At 40.2% G+C, this 12,494-nt stretch overlaps 1 protein-coding gene across 6 annotated transcripts in view; it reads right to left on the bottom strand.

The window, feature by feature from the left end:
- ARHGEF11 (Rho guanine nucleotide exchange factor 11) overlaps positions 1-1,515 on the bottom strand; it is a 104,396-nt gene extending 102,881 nt beyond the window's left edge. For 3 of the 6 annotated variants that reach the window (XM_087441395.1, XM_087441387.1, XM_087441405.1), the window contains exon 1: positions 108-1,513. In XM_087441395.1, coding sequence (XP_087297521.1) covers positions 108-139 — 32 coding nt within the window. In that variant the 5' untranslated portion in view covers positions 140-1,513. Of the gene's footprint in view, positions 1-107 lie in introns of all 6 variants that reach the window. The other 3 variants (XM_087441423.1, XM_087441384.1, XM_087441411.1) reach the window with 3 other exon arrangements.
- Between the last annotated feature and the right edge of the window lie 10,979 nt (positions 1,516-12,494).

Raw genomic sequence — 12,494 nt, 5'->3', positions numbered from 1 at the left:
CCACAGCCCACTCAGACCCTTCTTTTGCAACCATTTATCAAAATTCAACACCCTCCCTCCCAGTCTTTCCTTAAGTAAGGGTTGAAAAACCACATTAGCAAACCTACCTGTCTATACTCTGGGGTAACCTTACACTCATGGTTTCTCGGTGTGTCCACAGTTCCAGAATCCTGTAGTTCTGATGTCTTGATCAGGATTGAATAGCTTGCAATTTTTAAGAAAGGTGAGAGGAGGGCCTCCCAACTTGAAAACTGAATCCTTTTTCTTCAGCTCTCAGGACCCTGGTAACTGAAGCTCCATTCTACTTCTACCAGTTAACATGGTCTCCTTTCTTGTCCCCCCTTTCCTCAACCCCCTCTTAAAAAAAAAAAAAAAAAAAAGAGGAAAAACTATGACCTTAGAAACCAAAAACCCAACCACAAATCTCTTCAAGGTTAGTGCTATGGGCTAAAAAAATGAATCACAGAAAGAATGTGCCTTCAAAATATCAGTCTTAACTGCAAAATACAGATAAAAACCATCCTTTTAATCCAGTTTTCCCAGCTGTCCTTCTGTTGGCAAGATAGCCTCAAGCTCCAAAGGGGGGAAAAATTCTCTGGTCTCCAATGCTTAAAACGACAACAGATATGTTTGAGGGAAGAAAAAAAAAAAAAGGATGAATAAATCCGAATTGGCACTTGGAAAAAATCTTCCAGGTGATTTGCACAGTAAAAAAAATAAATAAATAAAACTATACAACAGTATGTACACAACAGCACTCCTTCCAAGTCCAGTGCAACCCTGGGAACCAAAATCACGGATTTCCTTTAAAAAAAAAAAAAAAGCTTTTACATTAAAGGTTTTGAAATTCTTAAACGAGCCAATCGCACGAGAAAAAAAAAAATTTGCACCTGAAATGCAATGCTGTCTACCTTTAAAATGGTAGCAATAACCACAAACCAGAGAAAATCTCTGAAAATATCCTCTCCTTTTCTTTTTCCTTTAAACTTGGCAGGTTTCTCCACCTACATCAGCCAGATTCTCAGCCCCAGCCTAGGTTCGGCCTTTTTCTGAAGGACAATTTCCTGAGTTAGTTCTGTTTTGCTCCTCCACATCCAGGCTCCGAAATTTTCTCTCGCCTCAGCCTCCATGAAACGGAGATTTCGCTTCCTGCCGTTCCCCCTTCTCTCCCTCTCGCCCGGCCAGCAAAACTGCTTCCCTATTATGAATAGTTTGGATTATTATTGTGGATTTGAGTTCGCGGTGGGATTTTCCTCCACACCAGCCTCCTGGAAAATCCGACCGCCGGGCTTCTCTCGGCCTCTTTTTCCTCCCTCTCCGCCCCTTGCCTCCTCTCGCCGGCAGGAGCCCCCCGCGCCTCGCGCAGCACCGCCGGCGGCCTCCGGCTCCCGGCCCCGCTCGCCCGCTCGCCCCACGCCCGACCGCCGCGCTCCGGCCTCCGCGGCCGCGGGACTCCGGGCTCGGGCGCACTCAGGGAAGGCGGCGGCGGCGGCGGCGGCAGGCCGGCACGGGCGGCCGTCCGGCTCCTGGCGTCGCGGCCGCGCTCGCCTCCTTCCGGGCCCCTTCCCCCTCACTCGCCGCTCGCTCGGGCGCAGGCCCGGCCGGCCGCCCCCTCCCCGCACCCTCCCTCCTTCCCCGCGAGCCTTTCTCCTTCCCTCGCTCCGACGGGGGCGGGGCCGCAGGCTCCTCCTCCGCGCGCCGCAGCCCGCCGGCCTTTCCCCTCACGCCGCGGCGGGGTGGGGGCGGGAAGCTGACCGCTCGGCCCTCCGTCGGGTCTGGCGGCCGCTACTCCCGCCGGCCCCCTCTCCGGGCATCCCTGCGCGCTCTGCCCCGCTGCGGCCCCTCGCCGCCGCTCCCCGGCCGGTCCCCTCCGTGGCCGCACAGTCGCCGGCCCGGCCCCTCGGCGCGGCCTAGCTGCTCCCGGGCTCAGCCGGATCCCCGGCTTGTCCCGGCCCGCCCGGCCGGCGACCCCGGCCTCACCGCGCGCCACCCCCGCCGTGGTCACCACCCCTGCCTCCTTCTCGCCGCTTTCTCTTAGCTGCTTTCCCCCTTTTTACTGTCCTGTGCTCAAGACCCGACCTTTGTTTCTTGCCCCCTTCCCACCCTCTTACGGCGCCCGGCGCCCCCGGCCCCCTCCCCACGTTTATGGGTTTCTGTCTTGGCGTTCACCAGCATCACCCCTGCTCTCCCACCGCCACTGCTCACCCTCTCTCCGCCTCTTGTCTCATCTTATTTTTCAAAAATTTGTCGCAGCCTCCTTCCTGGGTGTCAGGAGCTCTTTTCGTCCCAGTTCTGTGGCCCTCCCCATTTCTAACACCCGCCAACAATCGGGGAAGAGACCCTTCACTCTTCCCCCTCTGGTTGGTTTGGGCATCTTAATACCAGGCTGTGTAAACTGGTTTTGAACTCGATGGAAAAGCCTTTCAAGGACAATTCTATTTTCATAACCCCCTCTCATAGAATCACAGTTGCTAAATCTTTCCAAGTAACATGACATTAGTCAGAAGGTCCCAAGCGTTATGGTTAAAAATAATTAAGATGAAAAGGAAACTATTTCTTTAGGACTGGGGAGTGAACTTTATCTTCTTGCCTAGGTAAATGCTGTTGTGAAATACTCTGCAGGCAGTGGTGTGTTTGCATATGTTGTCTCCCTTCCACACCACCTTGATTGTTCTTGGGGGACATGATATGTATATGTATATTTCCCCACGCACATCCATAAGCAGTGTAGAAGGAGCTGAGTGACCCCAGCAGTGTTAGCAGAAGTTGTGGGTTTGCAAATAGCAAGAGGGGAAGAAACTAATAAGCATCACTTGAGGACTTACAATGAACCAGGAGCTTCCTCTAAATTACACCAGGTACAAGGTGGCACATAAAAGACAGACCTACTGCCTTCCCTGCCATCTCCAACCCCTAGGCCAGAGGGAAAGACAGGTGGTCTGCCAGGCATCTGAAGCACCACAGTCCAAATTGCTACTGTCTTTCTTGTTTAGTCCCTGCAAAATAGTTTATACTACCTGCAAAAATGATGCTTCCAAATGTGGACACTTCCTCTGTGCTGATAGACCAGTGGTCACCAAACATTTTTCTTGTCATGCTTTCTTAATATGTGTAATATTTTTAAAACAATTATTTACATGTATTTTATTACGTACCTTATAAAACATGCCCTAGAGTAGAAATATTAAAAGATCGAAATAAAGATGAAGTACATTTTTTAAATCATGCTTTTTAATGAAAGTTAATGACTATTATAACTGGAAAAGATGCTTATCAAAAAGGTAGATTCAAGCAGAAGAAGAGCATCCTCGATTGCATTTATTAAATTATGTTACTCATTTTCCAGTTCCATTAACCACGATGCAAAGGCTTTTAATTGAAATTCCACTAGTAAATTTACATCTTAAATCAATCAGTCCTTGAATGATTGGAAGGTGTTGCATTTATATTTTTAACAAATGGGTTCAAACTCGCCAAGAAGCTTCATTTAGATTTTTAAAACAGATTTTCAAATTCTGTTTCCTAGTTTTTCAAGTATGCAGACAAAAGTTTTATAGGTGAAACACATTGTTTTTGGTAATTCAAAAAAAAAATCACGATATTGGAAACATTTCCAGTCATGGATTTTCAAAATGCTTTCTCCATAAGGATGAGTTTCTTTAGAAAAACAATGACTCTCTCACTTATTAATAGACTGTCATCTTCATCTTGAAGGAACAGATTAAGTGGATTGTTGTTGTTGTCATTGTGTGTTTTTGTTTTTGAAAATAAGGGCTAGATAGTATACTCTTTCTAGCCATTTCGCATCACAGAACATTGTCAAATAAAAATGTGTATCTCCTCTATGTTCAATACCTCTTTTTAGGCCTTTCCCGGAAGATAACCAATGAATCTCTGCAGAACAAAGATTTTCATGGTCATTCTCCTGTCTTTATTAAGAATTGTAAAGTTTGTAGCAATTAACAGGCTTATTTTTGTCCAGTGGATGGCATACATTATGAAGAAAATGAATGTCTGAACTGTGGATGGCATTACCACTGGTTCCTGGAAACATCTCACATACTGCCTGTGACAGATGACCCAGTGAGAGTGCTGGGTCAGCCCATATGTCAAAGATTAGTATTAATAAAGCTTAAATAATTATTTTTGCCATAGTTAAATAGTATTGTGAAGGCATTCTTAAATATTTTCCTCTTGCACACCAGTGAGTCTCTTTGTATGCTCCACTTTGAAGACTATGGGGATGGGGGTGGCTTTAGCAGGATAGAGTTCCCTAAAGTTAGCTGGCCATTTAAGCAAATTGCAAGTCTCAGTTTAGGACAAAAAATAGATTAGATTGCACCCAGGACAATCTAGGTGGTAGGAATCTGGAAGCAGCTATTGGTTAATGGAAAGAGCACTAGACTATGAATTCAAAGAACTGAGTTTGTTTGGGCTGTATCACTTTCTAGCTTTGTGACCTACTGTTTGCAGATTGTAAGCATTAAATGAGATCGAGCATGGGCTCTATAAACTGTAGAGTGCTGGGCAGGGAAATCAGGATAAACGTTAAGAAGTAATATCTTCAATCGACATAATCCTTTTAACTTTCCCCACAAAACTTAATAAATGAATCCTTTCCTCTGTCCACCATCCTGTGGGATAGAGAGGGCATAAGTTATGTTAAGTTCATTTACACTGGAGGAAACTATGGCACAGAGAGGTTTTAGGTGATTTGCATGAAATCCCATTAATTGATAGATTGAAGCTAGAATTCACACATCCTCATTTTTAAGTGTGAGAAGCAAAGGAAAAAGCAGGTATGGTCAGCTTTGATTTGCTGAGAGTGATTCTAGAAACCTAATACTTAATTGAAGAGCCGAGGGAGAGCTGTGATGGAGAACCTTGGATGGCTCACAGTGTGAGTTCTAGAGAAACATTCGTGCACAGACATCCCCAGCCCAAACCAGATGTATCTTCTAGAGAGATGGACTCCATGCTTCAGTCATTCTCCTTCCAGGGTGCTGTTAGGGGACAGGCCTAGCAAAATAAAATCACCACTGGAGGGATAGTGCCACTATTTATTGGAGATCTTTTATCCCTCTTCAACCTTTATCAGTTGGAAAGATGATGAGAGGCTTGCTTAATTAAGGTATTATTTAAGCCTAAGGGTGAGAAAATTTTATGGTTTGTTTTTTGCTGATTTAGATTTCTCTAGAATGCTTCTGGGTAGCCAGAATAACCAATATTAAACCTCTGTTACAGACATCATTTCATTGTCACTCAGAGTATTCTGTTCATTCAACCTGTTGAGTTCCCAATAAAATTTTAGTATGAAGCAATAATAATACCAAAACATATATAATGCTTACTATGTAAATACTGTTCTAAACAAACTGCAAGTATTAACCATTAGATCCATTTTGAGGTAGTTGTTATTATCCCCATTTTCAAGTGGGAAACAGGCCCAGAGAGGTAAAATAACTTGCTTAGGGTCACAGAGCTGGGAACCCAGGCAGTCTGTTCCCAGAGTCTGTGCTTAACTGTCAACTGTACTGCCTTATGTTATAGGCACCATGCCAGGCACTGGGGGCAAAGATAAAACAAAGGAACAATGCACAGGCAGAACCTTCTCAGAAAGACAGAAGAGGGGCAGGGCTTGTTGAGGAGAAACTAGGGAGAGTGGAGCTGGAAGGAGAAGTCAGCCATTTAACTCCTCAGCCCTCTAGACAGGTATTTTTCCCACGGTGCAGTGACCAGCAAATTTTACCTTAGTCTGTCAGTTCTTCATCTCCCGTCTCGGTGTTCCTTGAGATATCGCCCCCCGAAATTTGCCCCTCATCACTTTTGAGGATCTCAAGGCATTTAGTGGAGAAAAGGCTTCTCACCTTAACTCCCACTGAGAGGAGGTTCGCATTGTCTGTGGGGTCACCTCCCGGGTGTGCACTCCAGCCTCCCAAGCTTGGTACCTTCCTGTCTGTGGTTACCTTAGAAACCAACTCTTTCCCATCAACACCCCTAGTAGCTGAGACAAACTGAATAACAAAGAAGATGCCAAGATAAAGTGTAAAGGAAAATGTGTGAAAAAAAAAACAGTTTTAGATTGAAGGCTAATATTTTCAGAAGTTGAATGTGTATGTGTGTTATTTTTTCCTCTCAATAAGAAAAAGTTCCCAGGATCAAATGTGAGATACAAAAAAGGTGAGACGCCAAGGGAAGGATAATTATAATAAAAAAAAAACTGCCTGAAGCCTGCTTTAAAAACTAAAAAATGTCCTTTAAAAAAAATTTATTGACATGCAATAAATTACACTTTTTTTGTTGTTGTTGAGGAAGATTCACTGTGAGCTAACATCTTTGCTAATCTTCCTCTATTTTGTATGTGGGCTGCCGCCACAGCATGGCTGCCGACAATTGGTATAGGTCCACGTCCAGGAACTGAACCTGGGCTGCAGAAGTGGAGCATGCCAAACTTAACTACTAGGCCACAGGGCCGGCCCGGAATCACACATATTTAAAATGTACAACTTGATAAGTTTGACACTTATACATATGTGAAACAATCACCATAATCGAGATAGTGAACATATTTATTATCTCGAAGCTTACTTTTGCTCCTTTCTAATTCTTCCCTCCCACCACTTTTGTCAGGACCCACTTCCCCCTCCTAGTCCCTGGGTAATCGCTGATCTGCTTTCTTGTTCCTATAGATTAGTTTGTATCTTCTAGAGTTTTATGTAAATGAAATCATAGAGTATGTGTTCTTTTTTGTATGACTTCTTTTACTAGCATAATTATTTTCAGGTTCATCTATGATGATGAATATATCAATTTATTGCTGAATGACATTTTTAAATTTTAAATTTTTGATTGCTTACTGCTAGTACATAGAAATACAGTTTTGTATATTGATCCTGTATCCCACAATCTTGCTTATTTGTTCTAGTAGATCTTCTGTAGGTTCCATCAGATCTTCTATGTAGATGATCGTGTTGTCTGAGAAGAAGGACAGTTTTACTCCTTCCTTTCCAATATGCATTCCTTTTATTTCTTTTTCTTGTCTTATTGCAGTAGCTAGAACCTCCAATGCAATGTTTTGTTTTGTTTTGTTTTGTTTTTGTGAGGAAGATCAGCCCTGAGCTAACATCCATGCTAATCCTCCTCTTTTTGCTGAGGAAGACCAGCTCTGAGCTAACATCTATTGCCAATCCTCCTCCTTTTTTCCCCCAAAGCCCCAGTAGATAGTTGTATGTTATAGTTGCACATCCTTCTAGTTGCTGTATGTGGGATGTGGACTCAGCGTGTCTGGAGAAGCGGGGCGTTGGCACATGCTGGGGATCCGAACCCGGGCCGCCAGGAGCAGGGCGCGCGCACTTAACCGCTAAGCCACGGGGCCGGCTCTCCAATGCAATGTTGATAGAACTAGTAAGAGCAGGCATCCCTGTCTTGTTTCTGGTCTTAGAAAGAAAGCATTGGTTTTTTCACCATTAAATATGATGCTATCTGTAGGTTTTTCATAGATGCTCTTCTATTGGGTTGTGGAAGTTCCCTTTTATTCCTAGTGTGCTGAGAGTTTTTATCAAGAATAGATTTTGAATTATATCCAATTCTTTTTCTGCATTGATTGAGATAATCACATGGTTTTTCTTCTCTAGTCTCTTGATATGGTGACTTTTCGATGTTGAACCAGCCTCGAGTTTCTGGGATAGACTCCACCTGGTTATGATTTTATATATTGTTTGATTTGATTTGCTAAAATTTTGTTAAGAATTACTACATCTATGTTCATAGAAGATATTATTTATTTTCTTGTAATGTCTTTGTCTGGTTTTGAGTAATGTTGACTCCATGGAATGGGTTGGGAAGAATTCCCTCCTCTTCAATTTTCTGGAAGAGTTTGTGTAGAATTGGCATTATTTCTTCTTTAAATGTTTCATAGAATACACCAATGAAGCTATTTGGACCTGGAATGTTCTCTGTGGAAAAATTTTTAACTGTAAATTGAATATTTTTAATAGGTATAAGGCTTTCTGGGTTATCTATTTTGTGTGTGTGTGTGTGAGTGAGCTTTGATAGATTCAGTCTTGCAAAGAATTTGTCCATTTCATCTAAGTTGTTCATATGGGCATGAAGGTGTTTATAAAATTCCTTTATTATCTTTTTAATATGTATAAAATCTGTAGTGATGTCTCATCCCTGATATTTGTAATTTTTTCCCCAGCCAGTCTGACTACAGGTGTATAAATTTTATTAATCTTCTCAAATAACTTTTTGGTTTCATTGATTTTTTTCCTCTCTTATTTTTCTGTGTTGCATTAATTTCTGCTCTGATCTTTATTGTTTCCTTTGTATTTTATTTGCTCTTCTATTTCTAGTTTCTTAGGGTTGAAGTTGAGATTATTGATTTGAGATCTTTCTTCTTTTCAAATATAGGCATTTTCACATTTTAAATGTCTCTCTAAGTACTGTTTTACCTACATCCCACAAATTGGATATGTTATGTTTTCATTTTCATTCAGTTCAAACCCGTGAGTTATTTAGTTTCGAAATATTTGGGGATTTTTCAGATATTTTTCTGTTATTAATTTCTAAGATGATTGCATTGTGGTTAGAGAACATACTTTGTATGACTTGAATTCTCTTAAATTTATTTATTTTTTTTATTTTTTATTTTTGTGAGGAAGATCAGCCCTGAGCTAACATCCAATGCCAAACCTCTTCTTTTTTTGCTAAGGAAGATTGGCCCTGGGCTAACATCCATGCCCATCTTCCTCTACTTTATAGGGGACGCTGCCACAGCATGGCTTGACAAGCGGTGCATTGGTGCAAGCCCGGGATCCGAATGTGCGTACCCCAGGCCGCTGAAGCGGAGTGCATACATTTATCTGCTGCGCCACAGGGCCGGATCTTCTTTTAAATTTATTGAGATGTGTTTTATGGCACCAAATGTGGTCTATCTTGGTAAATGTCCCATGAATTATTTTGCTGTTGAGTGGAGTGCTCTATAAATGTCATTTAGGTCAGTTTGGCTAATAGTGTTATTTAAGCCTTCTATAGCCTTATTGATTTTTCTCTCTACTTGTTCTATTAATTATTGAGAGAAAGAGAGAGATGTTGAACTCTCTAACTATAATTATAGCTTCGTCTATTCTTCCTTTCAGTTCTGTCTGTTTTTGATTCATGTATTTTTTGAGCTCTGTCATTGGATGCGTAGATGGTTAGGATTATTATGTCCTCATGGAGAATTGACCCCTATGTCATCATGAAATGGCCTTCCTTAGCCCTAATAACATTCTTTGCTCTGAGTTATACTTTATCTGATGTCAATATAGCCACTCCAGTTTTCTTTAAATTAGGGTTAGCATAGATATCTTTTCCCACCCTTTTACTTTTAACCAATTTGTGTCTTTATATTTAAAGTGGGTTTCTAGTAGGCAGCATATAGTAGTATCCTGCTCCCCTCTCAATCTGACAATCTCTGCCTTTTAATCAGGTTGTTTAGCACATTTACAATTAATATGATTATTGATATGGTTTGGATTTAATTCTACCATTTTGCTATTTTCTTTCTCTTTTTGTCTCCTCTAATCTTTCTTCCCCTCTTCCTCTTTTTCTGCCTTCTTTGGGACTAATTGAGTATTTTTTATTGTGATAAAATATATATAACATAACATTTATAATTTTAACCATTTTTAAGTGTACAATTCAGTGGAGTTAAGTACATTCACAATGTTGTGTAACCATCACCACTATCTATTTCCAGAACTTTTTTCATCATCCCAAACAGAAAGTCTGTACTCATTAAGCAATATCTTCCCATTTGCACCTTCCCCCAATCCCTGGCATCTCTAATCTATTTTCTGTCTCTATGAATTTGTCTATTCTGGACACCTTAAATAAGTGGAATCATACAATATTTGTCTTTGGTATCTAGCTTATTGTTATCTAGCTAGCTTGTTTCACTTAGCATAATATTTTCAAGTTTCATCCACGTTATAGCATGTATTAGAATTTTATTCCTTTTAATGGTTGAATAATATTCAATTGTTTATGCATTCATCTGTTGAACACTTAGATTGTTTCCACTTTTTGACTATTATGAATAATGCTGCCATTAACATTAGTGTACATGTTTGAATCCCTATGCTCAATTCTTTTGAGTATATACCTAGGAGAGGAATTGCTGAATCATATGGTAGTTCTATGTTTAACCTTTTGAGAAACTGCCAAACTGTTTTCCGTAATGGCTGCACCATTTTACATTCCCACCATCAGTGCACAAGTGTTCCAATTTCTCCACATCTTTGCCAACACTTGTTGTTTTCCATTGTTTCAGTAATAGCCATTCTAGTGGGTATGAAGTGGTGTCTCATTGAGGTTTTGATTTGCATTGCTCTAATGACTAATGGTGTTGACCATTTTTTTGTGTGCTCACTGGCCATCTGTATATCTTCTTTGGATAAATGTTTATTCAAGTCTTTGGCCCATTTTTGAACTGGGTTGTTTGGTTTTTCTGTTGTTGAGTTGTTGGAGTTCTTTATATATTCTGGATGCAAGTCCCTTGTGAGATATGTAATTTGCAAATAATTTCTCCCATCCTATGTGTTGTCTTTTCACTTTCATGGTAGTGTCCTTTGATGCACAAATGTGTTTAATTTTAAGTCCAATTTATCTATTTTCTCTTTTGTTGCCTGTGCTTTTCGTGTCATACTTGAAATCTTTACCAAATCCAATGACATGGATTCTATGTTTTATTCTAAGAATTTTTTTAGTTTTTGCTCTTAAATTTAGTCCTTTGATCTACTTTGAATTAGTTTTTGATTATGGTGTAAGGTAAAGGTTAAGCTTCATTCTTTTGAATGTGGATGTCCAGTTTTCCCAGCACTATTTATTGAAAAGATTGTCCTTTTCCCTTTGAAGGGTCTTGGCAGCCTTGTCAAAAATTAATTGACCATAGGCCCAGCTCCAATGGCCTAGTGGTTAAGTTTGGCGTGCTCTGCTTCAGTGGCCTGGGTTTGGTTCCTGGGCATGGACCTACACCGCTCGTCTGTCAGTGACCATGCTGTGGCTGCAGCTCATATACAAAAAGAAGAAGATTGGCAATGGATGTTAGCTCAGGGTGAATCTTTCTCAGCAAAAAAAAAAATCAATTGACCATATATATATATGAGGGTTTATTTCGGGACTCTCTATTCTATTCCATTGGTCTATATGTCTATCCTTATGCCAGTACCACACTGTTTGGATTACTGTTGCTTTGAAGTAAGTTTTGAAATCAAGAAGTATTAGCCTTCCAACTTTGCTATTCTTTTTCAAGATTGTTTTGGCCATTCAAGTCCCTTGAAGTTCCATATCAATTTTAGAATAAGTTTTTCTATTTCTGCAAAAAAACATGCCATTAGGATTTTGATAGTGATTTAATTGAATTTGTAGATTGCTTTTGGTAGTATTGTCATCTTAAGAATAGTAAGTCTTCCAATCCATGAACATGGGATGTCTTTCTATTTGTTTAGGTTTTCTTTAATTTTTCTCAGCAATGCTTTATAGTTTTCAGAGTATCAGTGTCTCACCTCCTTGGTTAAATTTACTCCTAAGTATTTTATTCTTTTTGATGTTATTTTAAGTGGAATAGTTTTCTTAATTTCCTTTTCAGTTTGTTCATTGCTACTATATAGAAATGCAATTGATTTTTGTGTGTTGACTTTATATTCTACAACTTTTCTAGATTTGTTTATTAGCTCTAACAATTTTTTTTGTGTGTGTGTGGATTCTTGAGGGTTTTCCACATATAAGGTCATGTCATCTGCTAATAGAGATAATTTTACTTCTTCCTTTCCATTTTGGATACATTTTATTTCTTTTTTTTTTTTTTTTTGCCTAATTGGTCTGGCTAGAACTTCCAGTACTATGTTGAATAGAAGTGGTAAAGGTGCACATCCTTGTCTTGTTCCTGATCTTAGAGAAAAGATTTCAGTCTTTCACTATTGAGTACGATGTTAGCTGTAGGTTTTTCATATATGGCCTTTATCATGTTGAGGAAATTCTCTTCTATTCCTAGTGTACTGAGTGTTTTTTATCATGCAATGTGTGAGATTTTGTCAAATGCTTTTTCTGTGTCAATTGAGATGATCATGTGGTTTTCCTTATTTCTATCATTGTGGTGTATTACATTGAGTTTCATATGTTGAACCATCCTTTAATTCCAGGGATAAGTCCCACTTGGTCATGGTGTATAATCCTCTTAATATGCTGCTGAATTTAATTTGCTGGTATTTTGTTGAGGATTTTTACATCTATATTTGTAAGATATATTGGTCTGTAATTTTTTGTGATTTCCTATCTGGCTTTGGTATCAGGGTAATAGTGGCCTCATAGAATGAGTTGGAAGTATTCCTTCCTCTTCAATTTTTAGGAAGAGTTTGAGAAGGATTGGTATTAATTCCTCTTTAACTTGTTTGTAGAATTCACCAGTGAAACCATCTGGTCCTGGGCTTTTCTTTGTTGGGAGGTGTATT

This window comes from Ceratotherium simum, chromosome 2 (assembly GCF_057802395.1).
Source record: "Ceratotherium simum simum isolate JZ-2026a chromosome 2, ASM5780239v1, whole genome shotgun sequence".
In the NCBI taxonomy this organism is placed as follows: domain Eukaryota; kingdom Metazoa; phylum Chordata; class Mammalia; order Perissodactyla; family Rhinocerotidae; genus Ceratotherium; species Ceratotherium simum.
Note: the sequence above shows the minus strand (reverse complement) of the source record. Positions and strands in the feature narration are given on the sequence as shown.